This window comes from Giraffa tippelskirchi, chromosome 9 (genome assembly GCF_054371585.1).
Source record: "Giraffa tippelskirchi isolate mGirTip1 chromosome 9, T2T-mGirTip1v1.2.pri, whole genome shotgun sequence".
NCBI lineage: Eukaryota > Metazoa > Chordata > Mammalia > Artiodactyla > Giraffidae > Giraffa > Giraffa tippelskirchi.
This window is the reverse complement of record NC_137283.1, coordinates 49,512,485-49,537,806: the sequence shown is the minus strand read 5'-3', so window position 1 is coordinate 49,537,806 and position 25,322 is coordinate 49,512,485. Positions and strand designations below refer to the sequence as shown.

Sequence of the window (25,322 nt, the reverse complement as noted above, 5' to 3'; positions counted from 1 at the left end):
AAAGAATCCACCTGCCCACACAGGAGACACAAGTTCAATCTCTGATCTGAGACGATCTCACATGCCACAGAGCAACTAAGCTACCAGCAACTAAGGCACCACAACTATTGAGCCTGTGCTCCAGAGCCTGGGAACTGTAACTACTGAGTCCACATGCTGCAGCTACTGAAGTCCGTGCACCCTAGAGCCTGTGCTCAGCAACAAGAGAGGCCACCGAAATGAGAAGCTCGAGAACTGCAACAGAGAGGAACCCCCACTCACTGCAGCTAGAGAAAGTTGGCACAGCAACAAAGACACAGCACAGCCAAAAATAAAATAGATTTTTAAAAAATAATAAAAGGGAGTAAGTATAGCCAAAAAATATGGATGAAAAGCAAGGATGGCAAATTAAAACCAAAATGAGATATCACCTCATATGCATCAGAACTGTCTGTCAAAAAAACCCCAGAAAAATAACAAGTGTTGGCACAGATGTGGAGAAATCAGAACCCTTGTGCATTGACGGTAGGAATCTATAAAGGTGGAGTTGCTGCGGAAAAAAAAATACACTGGTTCCTCAACAAAATAAAAATAGAATTACCATATGATCCAGTAATTCCACTTCTAAATATGTACCAAAAAGAAATGAAAGCAGTGTCTCAAAGGGATATTTATACACCCATGTTCTTAGCAGCCCTATTCACAATAGCTAAAAGGTGGAAACAACCCAAATGTTCATAGATAAAATGAATGGATAAGCAAAATGTGGTATACACATACAGTGGAACCATATTCAAACTTAAAAATGTGGTCCTGGCATATGCTACAACATGGATGAACCTTGAGGACACTATGATAAGTGAAAAAAGCCAGTCACAAAAAGACAAATACTGTATGATTCCACTTATGTGATACACTTAGAGACAGAAAAATCATACAGACAGACTCACAGAGACAGAAAAGGGAATGGTGGTTGTTAGAAGCTGAGTGGGGAGGAAAAATGGGGGTTATTGCTTAATGGGTAGTTTCCATTTTTCAAGATGAAGAGTTCTGGAGGGGACTTTCCTGGTGGTCCAGTGGCTGGGACTCTGTGCTCCCAATGCAGGGGCCTGGGTTCAAGCCCTGGTCAGAGAACTAAATCCCAAATGCCACAACTAAAGATTCCACACACTGCAACTGAGAACTGGTGCAGCCAAATTAAATAAAAATAAAATATTTTTTTTAAAGTTCTGGAGATGGACAGTAGTGAAGATTGAATATTATGAGTGTACTTAATACCACTGCACTGTGTGTTTAAAAATCGTGATTGGGACTTTCCAGGTTGTCCAGTGGTTAAGACTTCCACTGCATGGGGCACAGGTTTGATCCCTGGTCAGGGAACTAAGATTTGGCATGCCACTTGGCACAACCAAAAAAAATTTTAAAAGGTGGTTAAGATGATAAATTTTATGTTATTTGTATTTTACAAAAAAAAAATGGAAAAAGAACATCAGAATGATAATATTGAAATCGGTCAAAGTATAAATCCATGCAAAAAGTATTTTATAGTGAGACGGTAACTATCCAAAATGAAGGCTGAGCCACAATGGAGTAACTGGTACCACATTTGCTCTGGGTCCAACATGAACAATTCAAAAAAATGAAAACGGACAAAATTATGCAATAATCGTTCGCAGACATGAGACAACAGGCAGAGTAGGGCTATGATCCTCCAGAAGGGCCACAAGGAGCCTACAACTGTTACAATTTACTGCACAGGCATTTCCTGGACTGCAGAGCAGAACATCACAAGAAAAGAAGTAGAAGACACACAAAAAAGAACAAAACTGAAGTCTAAAATGTAAAGTTCACTGGATGAGTTTAATAAAAACAGAAGTAAAGATAAGTGAACCTGAAGATACAGCAATAGAAACTACCGAAACGGAAGTTCAGAAAGAACAAAAGACTGAGAAACAATGAACAGAAGCTCGATGATCTGTGCGATTATCCCCAAGGTTGTATATACTATACCAAGTGGTCTAACATACATGTAGTTGAAGTCCATAGTAGGAGACAGGGTGGCAGAAAATGTATTTGAAGACATGATGGCTTAATTTTTTTTTTCAAATTTCATATTTAGAAACCCAGAAATCCAAAAATCTCAATGAATTCCATAGGATAAACATGAAGTAAAACATACCAAAGCATATCATAATCCAACTACTTAAAATCAATAATACACAGAAAATAGAGTAAAAGAAGATACATTGTATACAAAACAAAGATGAGAATGACAGCAAACTTCTTGCTCAAAACAACGTGACCCAGAAGACAATGGAACGACATTTTTAAACGCTCAAACAGAAGGAAGGTTCTGCTGGTTCCTCTCATTTGCCACTCCACATCTTTTGACTTTTCTACCTGCTCTCTGCCCCAGGAGACTGACCTCTGTGGACACATCGACAAGGCTCCCGTGGCCACTAATTTCTTTTTGAGCTAGGCCATGGGGAACGTTGGTAGGAGGTCACAGGAGGGAGGAGAGTCAGGCTGAAATGTTTATTCTGACTCCCTGTTATAGAAGTTGCTTTCAGCAGTCTAGGCCCTCACCCAAGGTCCATCCCACCAGGTTGCCCTTTCCTCACTGCTCCCTGCCCCCAGGATCCTGTATCTTCTCTCTCCTCTGCCCAAGGGAAGCAATGGTCCCTGTTGTTTCAAGGCTTCTATATCCTGCCCATTATCTTTGCAAAATGGTATATATAAATCTTTTTATAAATATATAAATCCTTTTATAAATCTTCCCTGAATTAACCTAATTGGAGTGGCCATCTGCTTCTCTTTATGTCCCACAAATACTTAAATCATGAACTTTAAACTACTTTATAATAAAACATCAAAATATATACAGAAAAAAGACAAAATTGTTGAAAAGGCAAGAAAAATCAGCAAAATTATAATGAGTATATTTAACAACAATTGATTTATGATGATCAAATAGACCAAAAAACAACAGAAAATTTGAATGATATAATGAAAGAAGTTGACATTAATACACCCACGCATGCATCTCGTAGCCATAAATGTTAATACCACAAAGCTAATCTTGTTTCAACTAAACTTATACTGGTTTCCTTCTCTCTAGCCAATTTCGAAGAAATGGCTTTGAAAGAAATTACTTTCAAGAAAATGCCAGACATGATTCCATTTCTTCTGGAATACTTCAATCTAAGACTCTAAAAATTAGAAAGCTTCATTATCTCTCTTTCACATACACACACATACACACACACACACACACGCACACACCCTGTTATTCTTCCATATGGAAGATAATGGACATTTATTGGATACTATATCCAACTAACAGGCAACAGACCTTCCTTTCAAATGAGATATTTATAAAAATTTACCATATTCTAGGCAACAAGAAAGCCTCTAAAAATTCCCAAAGGCTGAATTACAGGTCACCTCCTTGGACTGCAACATAGTAAAGTCAACCATGGGAATTCCCAGGTGGTCCACTAGTGAGGACCTCACACTTTCACTGCACAGGGCCTGGTTCAATCCCCCCGGCCAGGGAACTAATATTCTGCAAGCCATGCGGCATGGCCCAATAAATAAATCAATCAACCAAAAAATCACCGTAAATGCTTTCATTATTGGAGGAGAAAGAATGACAATAAATGCCTCAGTCAATGAACTTTAGAAGTTTTTTTTTTTTAAACTTACTTGAAGGAAAGTAAGTAAAAGGAAAATAACATAAAAGCAAAATATAAATGAACTAAAAATAGAAAAAGGATAGAACTGATACAATCTGAGATCTGGTTCTTTGGAAATAAAAATTTCAATAAGTGACTAATCTCTGACACACCTAATTAAGAATAAAAACTGCACAATATCAAAGGATGGGAACAGAGGTAATAACACCTGACACTGAGATGACTCTACCATTAGGTTCTAATATATAACTTACTCTGATGAACAAAGAAAGTTTGAATAAAATAAACTATCCAGATGACTCAGGGATGGAGAGATAAATAGGAAGTGATGAAATAGCTACTACAGGTATACCTTGGAGATACTCTGGGTGTGGTTCCAGATCACTGCAATAAAGTGAGTCACAAGAATTTTTTGGTTTCCCAATGTACGTAAAAGTTACATTTACATTATACACCATTAAGTGTGCAATAGTATTATGTTTTAAACAATGTACATACCTTAACTAAAAAATAAATTATCTCTAAAAAAAATTGCTAAGTATCATCCAAGACTTCAGCAAGTCACAGTACTAACATCAGAGATCACTGGTCACAGATCACCATAACAAATGTAATAATAATAATGAAGAGCTTGAAATACTGCAAGAATTACCAAAATGTGACCCACAGACACAAAGTGAACAAATGCTATTGGAAAAATGGAGCCGATAGACTTGCTGGATAAAGGGTTGCCATCCACCTTCAATTTGTAAAAAACACATTATCTGCAAAGTGCAATAAAGCAAAGTACAATATAACGAGGCCTGCCTGTACTGTAAAAGCTTGATGGTAGATACTTGGAGGTGGGGACACGGCACACCCTAAGATGACTCCCAATGAGTCAAGTTCTTATTTAATCCCCTTCCCTAGAGTAGAGTACAGGCAGAATCAGCGACTGGCTTCTACCTTTTTTTTTTTTTTTTTTTTGACCATGCTGTGCAGCTTGCAGGATCTTAGTTCCCTCACCAGGGACTGAACACATGTCCCCCTGCAGTGAAAGTTGGCAGCCCCATGCACGGGACCACCATGGAATTCCGGGGGCTGTCCCTTGTTAACAGCCCAGGGTCAGCCTCCCTGGCCTGGTACCCCACAGGAATGCTGGGCCTATGGCCTCTCCCATCTCACAATGCCATGGATGCCCCCGTTCCCGTCCCCCATCTTTTCCAGTGGGGATGGATTCTGTGGCATGCGGCTTCATCACCTTCCTCCCTACTCCTCACCGTCTCTGTCCCACGTGCTTCCATCTCAGCCACATGGACACAATGGAACAAGCTCACATGCTGAATGAATGAACGTTCTGCCTTTTCCACAACTGCAGCCACCTGCTGGGGGCTGGAGGACCACCCCCAGGACACAGACAAGGGCACCACAGAAACTCTGCAGACCAGCCAACTCGCCCTGGAAACTCCTCCTTCCTTTCACTCCTGAGTGAAACCTCCATGAGGTTCTGAAACAGGACTCTGACCACCTGCATCCCTCTCCCTTCCTGATATCCTGGAAACTGGGCCTCTGCTGATAGCTTACAGGGAACGATGTTGGATTGGTGATCTCCAAAGAAGAAGATTAAGCTTCGGGACCAGGCACCAAGCTTGATCCTTCAAAAGTTTTTGTGTAGCAGAGTTTTATTAAAGAAAAGGGACAGAGGAAGCTTCTGACATAGACATCAGAAGGGGGACAGAGAATGCGCCCCCAGCTAGCATTAGCAAGGGAGATATATGCTTTTTAAATTAGTTATTACAATAAAGCAAAAGAATGTCTCAAGGTTAAAAAATTTTACCAGACCCACTGCCACAATTTACATTTTAGGATAACAGGATTAGGATTTACCAATAGAAAGCTCCTACCAGACCCACTCCCATAATATACATTCTAAAATACCAGGATTAGTCAGAAGGTTTTCAGGAAGGAGAAACTGTCCTCAAACAGGATACATTGTGGTCATATAATCCCTAGTACAGAGTTTAAACTGAGTTGTGTAATGATCAGTTTCCGGCTTAAAGAAAAAAAAAAAATGTTTTATGTGACTAAGACTAAGGAATGTAGAGAAAAAAAAGAGTTTGTCCTTTCCTCCTCTTTGAGAACCCCAGACCCCTCTCTCCTCGGGGACCCCGGACTTCTTATCAACCTGCCTAGGCATTGACTCTCTCACTGCCGTCTCTCAGGGCCTCCCGTCCTCATTCTCGCCCTTTCTACCAGCCTCTCATTATCAGCTTACACATGCCCAAGTATCCCTTGACTCTGAGCCTCTTGCCTCCCACTCATTTCCCCATCCTGTCCCGCTGGGCAACAGCCCACCAGGCTCATGCCAAGAGCCCCAGTGGTCTTGTTATGACATCCCAATGGTCAGCTTGGAGATTGGCCTCATTGCCCTTTCCTATGGAATCTCACCCCATGACCATGGCCTCCTCCTCTCTGCCTTGACTCCCATGACCCTCATCAGCCTGGTTTGCCTTCCACCTCATCAGGCACCTATCCATAGCTTCCTCCACAGCCCCTTACACACCAAGGCTCCCTTGGGCTCTGTACTGGGTCCCACTTCACCTCCCTCAGCCACCTGATCCATTCCACAGTCTCAAGCACCATGTCTGTGGTGGATATACCCAAGCCCCACCTCTCCTTGGAGATCAGATAGCCTTCTGGGTATCTGCCATGGAACATCTCCGAAGAACATAACATCTTCCTCTCAAGCACTATCTATTTACCGAGCACCTATGAAGTGGTGAATAAAGTAGACATAGTTCGTGCTCTCAGGTGAGCGCCTCACCTTCCCTGCCCCAGAACCCTTCCCAGTGGCTGGAAATCTGGAGCCATCCTGGATGTGTTTTTCCTTTTTACATCCCTGGTGAGGCATCATCAGCCTCCATCTCTTCACCTGGATCTAGGTCCCCGGCATCTGGCCCAGTTCTAAGCATAGGGTGTGTGTGTGCTAAGTCGCTTCAGTTATGTCTAACTCTTTGCGACCGCATGGACTGTAGCCCGCCAGGCTCCTCTGTCTACAGGATTCTCCAGGAAAGAATACTGGAGTGGGTTGCCATGCCCTCCTCCAGGGTATCTTCCCGATTCAGGGATTCAACGTCTCTTAATTCTCCTTCATTGGCAGGCAGGTTCTTTAGCACTAGCACCACCTGGGAAACCCTAGCATAGCAGAGGCTCACATAAATATGTGACAAATAAATGAATAAAAACACCCCCCAGCCCTCTATTCCTCTCTCACTGCCACCACCCAAATTCCAGATTCATCACCTAATCAGGACACATCACGCACCTCTAACTAGTCTCCCTCCTCCAGCTTTTCCTCCCACCTCATCCCAACAAAACAATTCTATCAGGTGGGGTGATCTCTGTAAGATTCAAATTTGATCTTAGAGATTTCCACATCAGGCAATGGTTCTCTAGCTTGTTTAGACTAACCCTCCCCCTGAGAGCTACTGGAAAAGCCAAACAGAAACAAATAAATACATCTGTTTGATATCATCACAGAGCCATGAGGCAAAGAAGACCTGAGGGGGACTTCCCTGGTGGTCCAGTGGTTGAGAATCCACCGTGCAATGCAGGGGGACACCAGTTGGATCTCTGGTCCGGAAAGATGCCACATGCTCCAGAGCAACTAAGCCTGTGAGCCACAACTATTGAGCCCACGTGCCACAGCTACTGAAGCCTGAGCGCCCTAGAACCCATGATCCTCAAGAAGACAAGCAACTGAAGCCTGAACACTGCAACCAGAGAATAGCCCCCGCTCTCTGCAAAGAGAGAAAACCCACAAGCCCAACGAAGACCCAGTGCAGACAAAAATATGAAAAGAAAAGAAAGAACGAAATATATTTTTTTTCTAAAAAAAGAAAGAAAATCACTTGTCTAAAAAAAGACCTGAGGGGCCAAAATCCTGAAGTGAAGGGAAGCCTGAAGAGATGAACCTGATATATGGCATCATTTTTCCCTTGGAGGTTTTCTTGATTTGAAAGTGAAGTTAAAGGGATGAGAGGCCAGCTGATAGGCAAAATGTGTGAAAGTGTAAACTTCCAGTTATAAGATAAATAAGTCCTGGGAATCTATGTACAGCATGGTGACTATGGCTAACAATATGTATCATATATTTGAAAACTGCCAAGAGAGTATGTCTTGAAAGTTCTCAGCACCAGAAAAAGAAAGTTTGTAACTATGTGGTGATGGATGTTAACTGAACTTACTGTGACAGTTATTTCACAACATATGCATACATCATATCTTCACCCTGTACGTCTAGATAGTTACATGCAAAGAAGGGAAGGAGGGAGGGATGAATCAAAACCATAATCAATGATGACATGTTAAACAAAAAATTCTTTCTGACCCTCAACATCATCATCTTGGGTGAGCACAGCTGTTCCCAGACCTGGGCAAGGGAGGGAAGAGACATCAATTACCGCATCAATCTCGTTGAGAACTTTCCACTGCTCGTAAGGCACACCCAGGGCCTCGGCTGTCTGGATTGTCCTCTTCATCTGGCTTGTCCAGACCTTTAGGTCCTTGATGTTCTGATCCCTGATGAACTGGGCCAGACTCTTGGCAAACTGAAACACACCAGACACAAATTCAGATGGACAGGTCCTGGGCTGCCCTCAAAGGGACCATGGGGCCCAGCCTCAGAGAAAACCGGTGTGGTAAAAAAAAAATAAACAAAACACATGAACTAATTCTCGATGACACCCACTCCCACAAGTACGGTCCTTGTGCATTCTTCCCAGACCCTGAATGTAGTTCCAGCTGAAGCTCATCAGGTCCCCTGCCAGGGCTGGCCCCCCTAAACCACGTGCCCAGGCTGGACCATCTTCCCACGAAGGCTTCGATTTCTCCCTTGGACTGTGGCAGAGGATCACGTGCACTGCGGGCACTCAGCTCACTCCCACAGTGGCATGCCACTCCAAGGACAGGCGCCCAGCTGGTGACAGCTATTATGGAAGCCAGAGATCCAGGCATTTGCCTGGTGACCTTCCCTATGTAATGGGAACATTCCAGACCGGATTGCACATTAGCTGGAGTCCCTCACCAACACATGCACATGCGCATGTGCACACACACGCACACATGCACACACGCACACAAGTGCGAACACTGACCTCCCTGCCCCGGGGGGACAGCCCTGGGTCCCCGCCGATCCGGCCCTTGAGGTTGAGCTCGCTCTCCCCATGCCGGCAGAGGTAGATGGAGCGGGGCGTCACGTGGATGTTCATGAGGTAATATACAATGCGGCTCTGGATGTGGTCAGCCACGCGGTTCACGACGTAGCTTTGCCCCACGTCCATGATCTTAATGTAGGACAGATCCCTTTCCAGAGAAGGCAGGGAGAGGTGAGTGAGACCCGGGTCCTCCAGGGTACGCCCTGCCCGCTCCAGAGCCTTTCCTCTCTGATCCCGCAACACGCTGGACCGTCAGCTTGTATGCGAGTGACAGGGGTGCGGTGGGAGCAACATGACACGCGTGACATACAGACAAACCCGGTGAGAGGTGCCCCACGCTCAGCATGCTCCCAAGAGGCGACAGCCAAAGAGAGGGGTCAGTCCTACCACATCCGGACTTTCATCGCTGCTCTATGTCCCCAGGGCCCCTCTTGCCTACCTCTGAGCTCTCAATGCACTGTCTGCAGGATGAACAGGAGACAGTTTTTTCCACGATTGACCTGATGGTAGTAGCTGCCAAACACACTTCCCCTCCAGTCTTCCTGGTCAGCCATCCATGGGCCTGGCCTGGTCTTTCCTTCCCCCAGTGAACCCTCCCCCTAGAATCCAGCCCAGGTCATCTGTGTGCGCCCAGCGCCCGTGCCATCCCATGCCAGGCAACAGGCAGACGAGACAAGCAGCACAGGAGGATGGTACTAAGGGCAGCAGCTGATAAGCCCAGCTCCGCCACATTCCCTGCTTTGGACCAGCACAGCCCTGCAGCGTGGAGAGCAGGGCCACAAGGAACAATGCTGTGCTGGGGAGACCAGGAGAACCACAGAGGCGGGGCAGCAGCACCGAATCAGTGCCAGCCTCGCCAAGAAGACGCACAGTCAGTCCAGGGACTGCCCTGCAAAAACCCCAGATACCATCTCTCCAACAGTCACTTGACTTCCTTGGTGTGTAATTAAAGATTCATACATAATTATAAATGACCCAAGTACAAGTTCATATTCCAGCCTTTTTACTTAATGCTACATAATGTATGGCAAAAGGAAAAGGAGCAACAGAGGATGAGATGGTTGGATGGCATCAGTGACTCAATGGACATGAACTTGAGCAAACTCCAGGAGATAGTGAAGGACAGGGAAGCCTGGTGTGCTGCAGTTCATGGAGTGGCAAAGAGTAAGAAAGGGCTTAGCGACTGAACAACAACAACATAACATACAATTTTCCATGTCTCTTTGGCATGATTTATAAGGACTGTGTAATACTTTATTCAGTTATTAACTTAATTACTTAGGTGTTAATTACTTAAGTGTTATTCACTTCACCACCACCCCCACTTCTGCTATAAGGAGTTGTTGGCAAACTATGGCCAGCTAGTCAAACTCAGCCTGGTTTTGCAAATAAAGTTTTACTGGGACACAGTCATGCCCATTTCTTAATATATTCTTTTAGTACTAGATGGCAGAGTTAAGAGACTGTATGCCCCCAAAGCCTAAAATATCTACCACCTGAGCCTTTACAGAAAGAGCCTGCCGATGGCTGGCTGCTCTCCCCACTCAGAACTCACTCCTATGAACCATTGGCCACTGTCAGCTCTTCATGGGTAGGATCTGGGCACCCCGTCCCCCTTCTCAAAACACAGACCCCCCACTGAAAGAAGAGCATGTACTGTTCGCAAATGCCTCATGGGAAGACCCTCTGCACAGAAAACAGGCTTGATTTTATGATGGCATAGTAGAAAATTCTGACTTTCAGAGCTCCAGATAAAGCAACTGCAGTTCTATGAGTCAGCTCTGGGCCTCGGCTCCCACCCCGAGGAAAGAAGCAAAAAAAGGGCAGACCATCTCTGCCTGCTGGGGTGGGCCCTCAGCCACCACCTCGGGGAGCCACGGGAGGCAGCCCAGTGGTCCAAATCCACCCCCCGCCACAGGCAAGGACACGGAGTCGCCCCAGCTCACCTGTCCAGGTCCTCGTCCAGCGTCTCATACGAATTCTCATAGCACTCGATGCGCCTCATGAAGTCCTCTGTGGCCTCGTCGCTATCGCGGTTGATGTAGTCAGGGCTGCCCAGTTTCACTTGCTGCCAGAGCCAGGCATAGAGCAAGGACACATGAGCACCAGAGGCCAGGCAGGTGGGAGACCAAGGACAATGCTGGGCAGGGGGCTAGGGGAGGAGGCTGGAGGTGGTCCCATTAGGAGGAGTCCAGCAGCTTCCTGGTCCAAGCTCCCACACCAGTGTTAAGAGAGTATTACTGGGCATCCTGAGATCGCAGTCCCTCGTTTTTGTGGTACAGAGGGAGGTAAGGCCAGAGGGATAAGGGGCCTTGAAGCCCCTCCCCACCTGAACTATCTCCCTGGACACAGATGTTCATTTCTCAGATAAAAAGGGAATATGGGTGAGGGATCAAATCTCTTTACCCTTCAAAACAGTAACACCCCCTCCGCACCCTCCCCTTCCCTCTAGGGGCTGAAACTCGTCTCCTACCATCCAGGGGAGGAGGAAGGGGAAGGAGAGGGAGGGTAAGAGAAGGGAAGAAGAAGGAACGCACAGCCCTCCAGATGAGAGGTACTCGGGGATCCAAGACCACCCAGCCTCCCACCCCCCACCCCCAAAACCAAGCTAAGGTTGGCCCAGTCATCAGCCCATCCTGGAGAGGGACCTCACTGTCACAGGCCGTCTTGGGTGTGTTCCTGTCCCCCACAAGGTCAGATGCACCACACCACTCACCACAATGTTAGCAGCTATGACCTCAGGATCCACGCAGATGGACTCGACAAAAAAGGTCTGCGGCCAAGACCAGGGCGGGCAGGAGGGAAGGAAGCAGAGACACATTTAGGGCCCTGGGCCTGGCTCCCTGGAGCTCCCTACCCACGGAGGGCCCTACTGACCAGTAGGCAGGGCCCTGAGGCCCCCCTTCAGGGGAGAGGGCCTGGACAAGTGGCACGGGGAACCCAAGCAGGTGCTGCCTCATCCAGGACTCTCCCGCTAGGAACCCCATTTCCCCAGAAAGAAACCTCCAGGTGGAGAGAAAAGCATTATCGCGAATCCACCCAGGAGCCTGACAAACGGGCCCCAGGGGGCCTGAAAGTGCCACGGCCCAACCAAGGAGGTAAGCCAGGGGGCCTCACCTTGTACCCGTTCTGTTCCCCAAAATTAAAGATGGTGGCTCTCCGTTCCCGGGTGGTATTTGTTGCATCAAAAACCTAGGATCAAATTGGGGTTAATTCAGCCTCTGGCCCTAGAAAAGGTAGGAGGCCACCCGACAGCTAGAGCACAGGGGCTGGATTTCTCACCGAGACCAGTGATGCCTGGCCATCCGCCCTGCCAGTATCCTTCAGACCTGCAATGGCTGGGCTGGTCCTCCAGTTCCTTGGCAAGCGCCCCAAGGAAGCTAGAAGGAGCGGGTGCCCATGCTCACAGCAGGAGAGCAGGCACTCAGCTCATGTCTGACCAACAAGACTTCCAGTGAAACTAGCTAAACCTGGAGAACTAAATCCACATTTATTTCCACTCCATCCTGAGACCCCAATAAGATGGGAACAGGACAGGAGATGGGCGATGTCACCGTAATTTTTTTTCAGATACACACTTGGTGAGTGGCTCAGAGAAAAGCAAACCCAAGCCCTTACCAACCAGAGCACACCTGTTTTGCAGACCTGGGATAGTCAGGAACTGGGCACAGGCATCTTGGCAAAAAGGGACAAGTGTGTAGAGGAAAGGGGAGGACTGGCAAGTGGAGGACTGGCTCTGCTGGAAGTGTAAGTGGAGCCCCAGGACCCCTCCCTGCCTCCTCCAGGCAGGTTCCGAACTGCCTGGTGTCTGCCCAGCATCCTCAGGTGCAGCCCACCCAAGCGGATTTTAGAGGACCACTTTTTATAAAGGGATATATCATTAGACCAGGGTCACTGAATGCTCCAGCAAAACCTCTAACATGGAAAATGAAGACTTGGGAATTCCTTGATGGTTTACTGATTAGGACTCCATCCTTCCACTGAAGGGGGCACAAATTCAATCCCTGGTCAGGGAACTAAGACCCTACAAGCTATATGGTGCAGGAAAAATAAAAAAAAAAGAAGAAGACTAAATCAAACACGATAAAAGCAACTTTAAGAAATGAGGACAGGGCATAGCATAAAAGGAAATGTCAAAAACTTACAATTATTGTCTAAAGAGACACGAAAGGCCATATAGTCAGCACAAAACAAGAACAGGGTTGGAAAAAATTGGAACACTCAGAAAATAAGACATTTTAAATTTGGAAATTGCATCATGAAAGTATAAAACTTCAGCCAAACACTTCTGAGATAATGTTAAGAAGTCTCCCTGAAAGTGGGACAAAAGAGACGAAGGGAAAGCGAGGCGGAAAAAAGACAAAAGTTAGGGATTAGGTCTAACATACAGCCACGAGGAGTTCCAGAAAAAGCATCTCAGAAAGTGGCAGAGGAGTAAGGACTTGATGGTGAGACAGTGGTGGGGGTGGTTTAACAAAGTAAAATATATGACAATTTCTCTGACCTGCTGCAGAAGAGTCTCCTGATGAAAGCCCCCCAGCCCAAGGACCCAGCATTGTGGAGAAGACCACCATAAGGCACATCACTTTGAAGACCCTAAAAGCTTCTCCAGAGAGAGGGCATGAGAAGCCCCCAGCTCCTCTAGGAAATAAAATCTTTTTTTTTTTTTTTTAATCTTAACTTTTTTTGGCTGCCCTGCACGGTTTGTGGGATCTTAGTTCCCCGACCACGGATCGAACCCGAGTCTTAACCAGAGAGTGAAGAGTCTTAACCACTGGATTGCCAGAGAATTCTCTAGGAAATACAACTTTTAAGGAGGATCAACAAATCAAAATGACATCAGACTTTCCTACACCCATAATACAATGGAGCAATGTCATGAAATTTTAAAGAAAATGTTCTTTCCACCTAGAATTCTATACCCACCCATCAAAGGTGAGGATTAAAAAAAAAAAACAGAGAGATTTCTGGACATGCAAAGTCTCACAAAATTTACTTCCCAAGTACCTTTCTGAGAAAGCTACTTGTTTGTGCTCCAACAAAACAAGTCAGTAAACCAAGTAAAAGGAAGACATGGGGTCTAAGAACCAGGCATTCAACTCAGGAGGGAAGAGAAGGAAATTCCCAGGGTGATGGCTGCACCACAGACCTAGGGGGCAGCTGATCTAGATGGGGCTGGGGACAGAGCTCCAGGCTGCATGCCTTCAAGAGGAAGAAGGAAGGAAAATTCAAGAGGAAGAAGGAAGGAAAAATGGCCACGATGTTTAGACAGCAGAGGGTTGGGGTGGGGCCCTTTCCTGAAGACACCCTTGCTCAGCTTTGTGCATCTCACTGGAGGGGCCAACACACAGATGGAATTCCCTTACCCAGCATTCAGCTGATTTCAGAATGGTCACCAAATGCTAGGCGGGATGCTCTCCACACCGGGAGAAATCACATTTGCTCAAGACTCAAGTAACATGACACGCCTAACATGGTTGGAGCAACCAACCACGTGAGTATTCAGAGGGAAGTCCTTCAGGGTCAAACACAACCACAAGCCCAGAGGGAAATTCTTGGCCCCCATCCAGCCTCTGGCTTCCTACTGCAGAGCAGCTGCAGGCTTCCTCCCGGGGGCTGGTACCCGGGGGTGTCTAGGGCTGCACGTCCCCTACCTTCCCCTCCAGATGCCTGGTAAGTAGAGGGGTAGAAGCAGGTGGGCTCCCACATGTCACTGCCAGATGCTCCCAGCGTGTTATACTCACCGCCACGTGACCCCCCTCGTCACTAAGGAACCGCCGAACGTCTCGGAGGGCTGTCAGCGCACACTGCCTTCAGAAAAGAACACACGGTTCAGCCAAGAACCTGACTGGCTGCTGCAGGGCAGTAGGTCAGGGAAATATGCTATGCCAACCAGGAGAGGGGGCAGCCCCTGGGGCCCCTTCTCTCTTCTCAAGGTTTCTCTTTCCTTGGGAAGATTGCCAGTATTTGGTGACCCTGCTCCTGTAGGTGGAAGGCTATGTGCTCCTGGCCATCAGGAATACTTTTTTTAATATACATATTTATTTCTTTTTGGCTGTGCTGGGTCTTTGTTACTGCTCAGGCTTCTCTCTAGCTGTGGCGCTCAGAGGCTACTCTCTTGTTGTGGAGCACAGGCTAAATAGTTGTGGTGCACGAGCTTAGCTTCTCCGTGGCATGTGGAATCTTCTCAGACCAGGGATGAAACCTGGGTCCCCTGCATTGGAAGGTGGATTCTTAACCACTGGACCACCAGGGAAGTCATATCATGTTTCTGCACTTTCTTCTTTCATCTCATCAGATGTGAATCCAGGCTACCACCTTGCCATCTGCAGGACTTCTAAGTGTCCTACATTTCCCCTGATTATCAACATAACCACTTTGAAAACCAGAGACTTCCTTGTGTGGGTGGTGGGCGGGGAAGCCGGCAGTGGGAAAACAGAGACAGTAAGGCTGGCGTCCAGCTCAAAAGGCAGGATTAAGCTTCAAGTTCAATTTTCTTTCCTAGAAGGGAAATGTGGACCAAGGGGGCCACCTGCCCTATCACCAAACAAAGGTGCAGGCATCAAGGCTCAGCCACTGCAGCCGCCCCCAAATGTGCACCTTGAGGGGGACTCAGGAAGGGAAAGAACAGGACACTGGCCCCAGATAGCTGAAATGCATATCAAAAGGATGACTTCAATGAGCCCAGGCTCTTGCCTCTTTCCATTCAAAGAAAAACTCCAGGTTCCTTAACTTGAGATGTCTGTGTTCTTTAATTAACAGACTCTTTGGATGTTGTGGACTACCTGGTTTTTGTCCCCAAAACTCCTATATGTCCTGGAACCATCCTTACTCCTGGGAACAGTCCCTCAGAGCTATCTGAGAGGCTGTCTTCCGGGCTTAAGTCCTCAGTTTGTTTGGCTATGCTGTGAAGTCTGTGAGATTTACTTCCCCGACCAGGGACTGAACCTGGGCCCTCGGCAGTGAGAGCACAGGGTCCTAACCACTGGACTGCCAGGGAATTCCCAAGTCCTCATTGTTGTTCACCGAATAAAACATTAACTCTCAAATTTTAAGTTGGGCATTTCTTTCAGTGGACTGAGAACTCCCCACATGACCCCTTCTGGAGGAGGGTGCTGTGTCTCTGCCTCTTGCACCCATGTCCACAGATGCTCTGGAAGGCAAAACCCTCACCACGACTGAATACTGACTACACTGTCTGTCCTCAGAACACCTCAGCCTTTTTGTTCATTGGTGCAAACTGGATTGCCACATACAAGGATCTTTCCAACTTAATCCATTTCTCCTACAAGGTCCAAAGATAGATAAATCACTTTGACCTTTTATCTACACAGTGGAGCAGAATGTGCCGCCCGAAAATAAATCTCTTTGGCAGAAGGATTATTTCAGGCTAATTATTTTTAAGAAACTGCAGACGCAGGAAAAGCTCAGAAAACATGAGTCAGTTATCCTTTTTTTTACATGTGTATGTATGACCGAGTCCCTTTGGTGTTCACCTGAAACTATCACAACATTGTATGTTAATTGTCTATATCCCAATACAAAATAAACAGTTAAAAAGAACAGCTTACTCTTTTTTTTCTTTTTAGGGCTTCCATGGTGGCTTAGACATAAAGAATCTGCCTAAAATGCAGGTGACCTGGGTTCAATCCCTGGGTCAGGAAGATCCCTTTTTTTAGAGACATTTACAAATATAAGGGAAACCTCCATTTGTAAGGGTGTCTCCCTTGCTGAACCAGGAGGAAGGAGATGACCTTATCTCTCTGGAAACTCTTTATCAATGTTGAAGGCATAGATTGATTGATTTGTTTAGGCAGCGCCATGTAGCTTGTGGAGTCTTAGTTCCCTGATGGATCAGGGATCAAATTGGCCCTGACAATGGTTCCACAGTGGTCCTGTGGTTGGAAGCTTAACCACTGGACCACCAGGGAATTCTCTGAAGGCATAGATTTAAATCTGAGTAACAACCTTACCCTTGTTCAGTGAGCTGTTCCTGGTAACTTCCCCTGATTCCTCACCCTCAATGTCTTCCCTTCTCTTTAGCCGAAGATGGTTTTTAAGGTGAGGGCTTCCCTGAAGGCATAGATTTAAAGCTGCATAAAAACTTAACCCTAATTCACTGGGCCTTTCCTGATAATGTCCTCTGACTCCTCACCCCCCAGCATCTTTTTTTCTCTTGAGCTAAAGATGGTATTTAAGGTGAGGGCTTCTTAGGTCTCTCCCATGTATGCAGGAGATAAAGGTGCTATTAAACTTTTTTTCTGTCTTGATGATCTCTGTCATTGTCGATTTAATTATTAGTCCAGCCAAAGAACCTAGAAGACAAGAAGGGAAAATTTTTCCTCCCAAACACTATTACCTACACTTTCTTTGATGTAAGAGTAAAATTAGATTTCCTGTTTGTTCGATCTTGGAATTTGGTGTGTAAACCCCTAGTGCACCAACGCGCTGACTGTGCAGTGTGCCCAAGCGTGGCGGCACAGGCTGGACCTCTGCTCTCATGCTGCCTGTGACCTTTCTGTGTCCTCGTATATCCCTCACCCACCAAATTCTGGGAGCAGACCCTCCTGCCCACCTGCTTGTAAGCCTCACAAGTGTCCTATTCTAACAAATCATTTCTATTGCTCTGCCCTTCGCAGAATTCTGTGCTGAGACATAAAGAACCGGAGCTCCTTGAAGCCCCCTGAGACACATTTCTGCAGTCTCAGCATGGCTATGGCCATTTCTTGCCACCCACATGCAGAGCCCCATGTCCGGGCTATGATCTCTGGGGGCTCCTCTGGCAGAGGCTACATCTAGTAGGAGGGATCAAGGGGCCCAGGTGGAGATGCAGGGGGGAACAGCCTGAGAGCCCCTGTGGGTGTGAGTGTGGATGGGCACACATGTGCATGTGGGTGGGTATGTGACGGGTGAGTCATTAGTGAGCACCCGTGAGCATTCCCTAGGGGTACAGTTGTGCACGTGCAGAGATGGTCTCTGTGGTATGATAAATAGATCTGGTCTCTGTCCGGGGTTCTTAGCAGAGCTCCTAAAACCCTTGGAATTCCCTAAGTGACAGGAGTGATTTTTGTCATTCACAAGGAGCCTCTTCCAATCACACCTGAGTTGATGCTAATGAAGTGACTCAGTGTGGGGCCCCTAGACAGCCTCAGCATGAGGCTGGTCACAGAAAGTGATGAGGAACCTTTAGTCCTAACCACCACCCTCCAGGAAAGGAGGTGGGTGCTGAAGATGAATTGAATAAGGAGAGTCAAAGCACTTCCAGGTTGAAAAGATGAGGTGCTGGTAGGGTGGGATGGTGCTGGGCCCTGAGACTTGTTACTAGTGTGTGAAGTGGGGTCAGATTTGAGGGACTGAGCCCTTAGTTTGTAGAAACTGACTGATGCTAATGCCATACAGAAAGGGTCAGAATGGAATTGAACTGGTGGACAAGTTGGTGTCAGAGAGAACATCCTAGTGTCGCCAAGCCCATGTGTAGTATGTGACTGAAAAGGTAGAGTTAAAAAAAAAAAAGGTATAGTTATGATTAAACATATTCATGTGCACATGGGGTATGTCTGTGCACACACTAGTGTGCACAATTATAGGTTTTTATATGTCCAAACATGCACACAGAGGATATGCACGTGTGTGAACACTTACGTGCATTGTACATAAGGTGTGTGCACACATCTTCCTGCAGTATGTGACTCTGCGCACGTATATGAGTGTGCTTGGTGTGTATTTAAGCACATACCGACGTGTAAAGAGGGAGCACCTGCACACACACGGCTGTGCATGCCCTCTTCTAGATCTCCCATTGTGCCCAGTGTCAGGTTCATACCTCCACATTGTGTAGTTCCAGGAACCTCAACGATGTGTACAAATCTGTCTCTGGGAAATGTAGGCTTCTCTTCCTCGGTCCCCCATTTTTAAAAAGTCTGATCTTTCAGTTTTGCCAATTATCCATGGGACATTTGGGGCTGGTTAATGGGAAATGGGACCCTGGCCCAGGGGCCGGACCCAGGCTTTGGAAACACAAGGGAGAGTTCCTAGGAACAGCCAGAGGCTGTGCCTACAGACAGGCACACATGAACCCGCCCTCAGCTTCTACTGCTAGGGCCTCTGTTCCCACTGGGTGATCTCAGACTAATTCCCTAACCTCTTCTGAGTCCGGGTTTCGCCATGAGAATTAATCCCAATTCCTACCTTCAATAGGCAGTCGGAGCAGAATGCCCAACAAGCTCTGGGAATGCGCTAGCTTCCTTATTCTCCCCACAAACACTCTGGATTCAGACAGGCCTGGCTTCAAATCAAACCCTGAGTGATTTCAGACAATACCATTGCTTCTGACCTCAGGCTCAGCATCTGGGGAAGGGAGGAACCACAAGCCACTGTGGGGAAGATCAAAGCAGCTAATGAGTGCCCACAGCTTGAGATGGGTACAGAATTTGCACTTGATGCAACCTTTGATCTACAAATTGGGTAATGTGAATTGGGAATGATGGACAGGACAGTTTATAGTGAAACATGGGCTTAGACCTAATTCTGGGCTCTGTGAAGTTACTTGGTATCTTGTGTGAGACCCCTGAGCCTCAATTTCCTCATCTGTAAAATGGGCAGGGGGTGGCAATGGGCAGTACACCATAGGTTCTAGTATCAGTCCCCTCCCTTTTGTCATTATCACCAGAGGGCCCACCCTCGAATTTTACTCCCAGTTTGGCCCCAGAGGCCTGAGTGTCAGACTCCCCTTCCCTTCTTGGTGCAGCAACGGCCCACTCCATTGACCCAAGAGCAGAGAACCTGATCGGCCAAGCCCCATGATGGGGAACTCCTGCCCCCTGGTGGCCAGAGAGGGAGCAGGAGAACCGCAGCGACAGCCGGTGGCTTCTGGCCTAGCGTTCCAGCGACCTACTAGAGCTGGGCGGGCCTCTGCTCAAAGCCCTCCTGGGTCTGAACTTTCTGTCTATAAAAGGTGTCAGGACGTGGTGCCAGTCCCACTCTGCCCCACCTTTGAGGTCGGAACCTCTGCTTCACTTTGAGCTCCCCTCCCTACCAGACTTCCCTTCCCTGGTGGCTCAGAGGTTAAAGCGTCTGCCTCCAATGCGGGAGACCTGGGTTCGATCCCTGGGTCAGGAAGATCCCCTGGAGAAGGAAATGGCAAACCACTCCAGTATTCTTGCCTGGAGAATCCCATGGACGGAGGAGCCTGGTAGGCTATAGCCCACGGGGTCGCAAAGAGTCGGACACGACTGAGCGACTTCCCTTTTGCTCCCTTTGCTCCCTACCAGAGCCCACCCTCGTGATAAGTGAGTATAGTGTCTATGCAGATCTGCCCTGGCTAAGCCTCTACCACTTCCCTGAAGCCCTAGCTCCCCTCCCAGAGATGGCAGGGCAGGGCAGGGCAGGGCGAGCCACCCAGTGGCCACATACCCTTTCCCCTCTGTTCCCAAGCCCATCATATCCCCACCCCCACCATAGCCTGAGATGCCAAGAAAAGAGCCCCGTCACAGCCCACGGGGCAGGGCAAGGCCTGGGCTCAGTGAACAGCTTGGTCATCACTAGCAACTGGGCTCCGGGGCCTTCTTCATAAACACGCATAGACACACACTCACTTCCTGATTTTCAGGCCCTCTTCGTTGTCTGGAAGGAAAAACTCAAAAGATTTGTAGGTCTTGACCATGTCCCGGCGATACTGGCCCACGTTGAACTCTGGAGGAAAGGAGAGGCTCAGTTGTCACACAACAGCATCCCTTCCCAATGCCGGACCTTGACCCACCCCTCTGGCCCCTCTACAGTCCAGCCTTCTCTCTCCTCCCCCACAGAGACCCCATGCCCCGCTTGGGAAGTCGAGGCCGAGTCTCACCCCGAGTGGGCACGCCAATCCAGTTCAGGTAGCGAGTCAGCTTCTTGGAGATGTAGGTCTTGCCCCTGGCAGGCAGTCCCACCATGACAATGAGCGTTGGGCAGTTGGTCATGCAAACTGAAAGGCAAGGAGCACGGTGTCCCACAAGGCCTGGACCCCTCCCAGGGCACCCCTGCCTCTCTGCCCAGGGTTCCTCTGCCTCAGGGCACAGGACTGGCTTCCGATGTGTCTTTCCAGGCTCCTGGCAGCAGAGACCTTCCTGAGGACCCCCAGACTCTGGTGGGGGGGTTGCGGGCAGTGGTCTCTAACCAAGGCTGGCATGCACCATTCCCCAGGCCTGTCAGATGCCATGGGATCTCACCAGACCTTACCCTGCTGTGCACCACCAGATACAAAGCTGGAGCTGCCACAGGCCTGGCGAAACACCATGGGGGAATTCCCCTAGCAGGCAGGACAGAGCGATGCCAGTCTGTCATCCAGGAACCCACACCCCCACCCCAAGAGTCATTCAGCATTCCTGCTCACACAGCATCACTGCTTCCGCATCCCGGGGTGGGGTGGGGGGCGTGGATTTCTCATCTACAAAGCCCGGAAGCTGCTTCTGCAGTGAATCCTTCCTTCAAGGCACCTGCATGCCCACCCGGTGCCCTCTCTCCTTCAACCCAACCCAGTCTGCTCTCCACAGCCCATCACTCGGCTGGGAAGCAGCCTTGCAGTGTCTGAGTCATCAGGGATCCCAAGGTCTGGCAGGGTTGGGTGCTCAAAACTTGTGGGCAGGGAGGTAGAGGGAGGCATCTCAAAACCCACCAGGGTGAGGGCCACAAGGGGCTCAGACCAGAGACGCAGGCCAACACCCACAAGGGTGGTCCGTCCGAGAGCCACCCATTGCCATTCCACGTGCCACCAGGTCAGTGCGCCAGAAAGAGTAGTTGCTGAGGCTGGAGGCAGGGAAGAGTCTGGACCCAGCCCCTCAAGCCCTGGCCGCTACGACGGACACCAAGGCGGCAGAACTGCCAGCCTCGCATGATCCAGCGTGGTCTTGCCTCAGGAAGCCTCCCTTTCATCATTCTCAGGGCCTGGGCCAGGTGAAACCATGGCAGACAGACACATGGACAGAAGTGGGGACCTGTCACTGGCCCTCCTTTGCCCACACGCTCTGCAAATGCTGGGCCCCACCCTTCAACTTGTCTCCCTCGGTGGAGCCAGAGGACAGAGGCCCCAGCGGTAGCCCTGCCTGGTGGTCAGAGTCAGTCAGGCCTGGGTTCCTAACTCTGACACTCACTGTCAACTCTGAGCCTCTGAGTGTGCTTACGTGTGTACTTAGTCGCTCAGTCGTGTCTGACTCTTTGCGACTCTACGGATCATACCCTACCAGGCTCCTCTGTCCATGGGATTCTCCAGGCAAGAATACTGGAGTGGGTTGCCATGCCCTCCTCCAGGGGATCTTCCTGATCCAGGGATCGAACCCGTGTCTGATGTCTCCTTCATTGGCAGGTAAGTTCTTTAACACTAGCACCACTTGGGAAGCCCAAACCTCAGTATTGTAACCTGTAAAATGGGATGATAATCCCTCAGTGAGGTCTAGCATTCTCCCCATGTAAGAATCAGAGCACTTCCAGGAAACTGTGTCCTGTGCCCGGCCTTGGCAGCCTGCCTGGCTAGGGAACAACATGCACCTCAAGATTGTCCTTGGGACTTGGAGTGAAGAGGCATCTGCTTGTCCCCAGGCCCTGAAGAGAAGTAAAGGGCCCTGCTCGCCAGCGGGAAGGACTCAGCTGTGCCTATGCAATGCCTTTGGGCAAATGGGACCCAAACTGTGAGTCCCAGGAGCGAGGGGGAGGGGACCCCGCCGATGGTGAGCAAGAGTGAGGAAACTTGCAGAAAAACCCCAGCATTGGCTAAGGCGAGAGAGAAAAACAAGTTAGGCAAGGCCCTGCATCCTGAGGGCCAGCCCAGTGCTGCTGGAGCCTGGGCTGTTTGCACAATTCCTACTCGGCTGGCTCCCAAGCAACCGGAGGGCAGTACCGGCAGCTACTCACTGTGGGGTGGGGGGAACCTGCACCCACCCTGGTCCCTCTGATGACCAAGGAGCCAGGAGGCTGAGACAAGCGTGGTGCTGGCCAGTGACTACCATCTGGTGGTGTTTCCACGGGGGCAGCCTCAAGTCCCTGGAGGGGGTTTCAGAACTGAGTCCTGACCTGTATCTGCTCCCACTGCTTTGGACCAGGCTGGGGAAGGGAGAGTTCTTTAAAACAAAGCAAACTGCGTTACGGTCCTATTCGGAGGGGACCGAAAGGCATCTGTTCTACCGTCTTGTGCACACATCACTCCTTCCCATGGCTCCCTGAGAGGCTCTCCTATGACCTCAGGGCTGGGGTTCTGCATCCCCTCTTCACAGCATTCATCTCCCCAGGGGCATCCCTGGCCTCCTGGAACATGTTTGGCGACAGCGTTCCTCCCCCTGTCCCCCGGCCACCTACACAGCCATGGTGGGCAGGCAGGACAGCAAGTCAGGGCTGGGCACACCACCAGAGCCGTACACGACCTATCACCTCTGATCCTCAAGGTGAGATCCCGAGCAAATACTCAAAAAGAAAAAGCAAAGTACAAGTGTGTTCACAAGAGCCCTGCTTGCAATAGCAGAACACCAGGGACATGCAAGCGATGGAGAAATTGCAAACCAAGGGAGGGCGGACCAGGAGAGCTGGTGCTGCTGCTGGAGCCCAGCTCCAGGCCCTCAGGACCTCGATGTTGAGCAAGAGGACAGCAGAACACACGATTTAGAACACAGGGCATGTGCGGAAGGAAATCTGAAAATATGCAAGTCAGCTTTTCTCGCTAGTTCCTGTAAATTAATCTGTAAACGTACTCAAGGCCACCAGAGCCCAAGGAGCCGGGAGGCTGAGACAAGCGTGGTGCTGGCCAGTGACTACCATCTGGTGCTTTCTCCACGGGGGCAGCCTCAAGTCCTTGGAGGGGGTTCCAGAGCTGAGTCCTGACCTGTATCTGCTCCCACTGCCTTGGGCCGGGCTGAGGAAGGGAGAGTTCTTTAAAACAAAGCAAACTGGCATCACGGTCCTGTTTGGAGGGGACCGAAAGTCATCTGTCTTACCGTCCTGTGGACACATCAGTCATGTCCTTACCCAGGACGTCTTGCCAACTTTTGGCTAAGAAAAGCTATCAAATACTGCCCTTTTTTGCCGTGTTCCCCGAGGCCCATCTCTATCTCCTACCACATCTACCCCCAGAGCTCCTCCAGGTCAATGAGCAGAAAGGGAACAGCTTTTCGGCCTTCTGTGTAGCTTTGGATTTATGAAAAGGAGGCAGAATTGCTAGCGGAGAGTGGGAGGAGGCAGGGACATCCCCTGTCAACCAGCCTCTGGTGCCCTGAGGAGATGGACTAGACCCCAAGGATAACACACCACACAGCACAGCCTAGTGGTGGGCCCCCACATCCTCTTCTCTATAAAGCCCTGTGATCAAGTCAGCTTCCACCCACCCCAACCTCAGGTTCCCACCTGTCCTTGTGGTCCTCCAACCTAGTTAGAAGCCCACCAAGCAGAGGAGAAAATGCTGTATGAATGAGAGGTCGAGACCTAAGATGCTGTCTCCATGCTCATTCACTGTTTGCTCCCTTCTTGCTATGAACTCTGGGACCCTAGCCTGGGGCCCAAACCCCCATACCATCTGCAGGTCTCATCTTTGGCCTCTTGAGTGCCACCGCCTCCTCCAAGAAGGCCTCCTGTGCCAGGTCAGCTCACAATCCCACCCACTGCAACACCCTGAGGCAGTGTCAGAGCATGAGCCCCTATGCTCAGGCCAGAGCCACATTTTAGTTGCATACCCAGAGCTGGAGAAATACAGGCCTGCCCCAGGGGCCCTGAGACCTGGCAAGTTCCCTCCCATGGGGCCTCAGCTCCTTTGCCACCTGAAAGGGGGTTGGCGCGGAGCTGTTCACTGATGCTTCATTCCCTGAGGGTGAGGAATAGAGAAGCAAAGAAAGAAGGGTGGTGACAAAATACTAAAGTAACTGCTACCACTTATCAAGCACTTATCAAGAGGCTCACAGTGCGAGGCTGTTGACTGTCTCAGTCCCAGAGATAAGGAAGCTGAGACCTGCAGGTCAGCTCTGTGCCCAAGGACACCCAGCTGAGCCACGACACAGTCTGAGTGCTCTTGCCTCCAAAGTCCACCTTCTCACTCCTTTCCCTTTATGTAAGAGCAGAGGGCACCCACCAAGTCAGGGCAACACAGCCCTAACACAGACTGACTCGAAGCACAAGAGAAAGGGGCCTTGGCCCTCCACACCTCCAGAAAAGTCTGGAAGGAGGGTTGGCTAGGGTGACACCATGGTCCCTTAGGACTGAATATTGACTGGAAAGCCATGGCCCCAGAGCTAAAGGCAGGATCACAGTTTCGGCACCCCACCAGGACCGACATCAAAATCAGAGCCAGGACCCATCAGAATGTCTGATCAAAGCCACAGCCATGGCCACCCCCACCAGGACCAACAGTGTACTAAGAGATACACACACTCCTCCTCCAGGTGGTGTCAAATTCTGGTCAAGGCCAAGGCCCCCAGGCCAGCCTGAAAGAAAAACAAGCTCC

At 49.0% G+C, this 25,322-nt stretch overlaps 1 protein-coding gene across 14 annotated transcripts in view; it reads right to left on the bottom strand.

Moving 5' to 3' along the window:
* The window catches only part of PFKFB4 (6-phosphofructo-2-kinase/fructose-2,6-biphosphatase 4), a 38,198-nt gene that overhangs the window by 8,062 nt on the left and 4,814 nt on the right, over positions 1-25,322 (bottom strand). For 9 of the 14 annotated variants that reach the window (XM_081525717.1, XM_081525725.1, XM_081525727.1 and 6 more), the window contains exons 2-9: positions 20,715-20,831; positions 20,464-20,560; positions 14,614-14,680; positions 11,987-12,061; positions 11,586-11,642; positions 10,816-10,937; positions 8,810-9,017; positions 8,117-8,263 (exon numbers count right to left, since the gene is read on the bottom strand). In XM_081525717.1, the coding sequence (XP_081381843.1) occupies positions 8,117-8,263; positions 8,810-9,017; positions 10,816-10,937; positions 11,586-11,642; positions 11,987-12,061; positions 14,614-14,680; positions 20,464-20,560; positions 20,715-20,831 (890 nt within the window). The remainder of the gene's footprint in view (positions 1-8,116; positions 8,264-8,809; positions 9,018-10,815; positions 10,938-11,585; positions 11,643-11,986; positions 12,062-14,613; positions 14,681-20,463; positions 20,561-20,714; positions 20,832-25,322) is intronic. The other 5 variants (XM_081525729.1, XM_081525728.1, XM_081525723.1 and 2 more) reach the window with 4 other exon arrangements.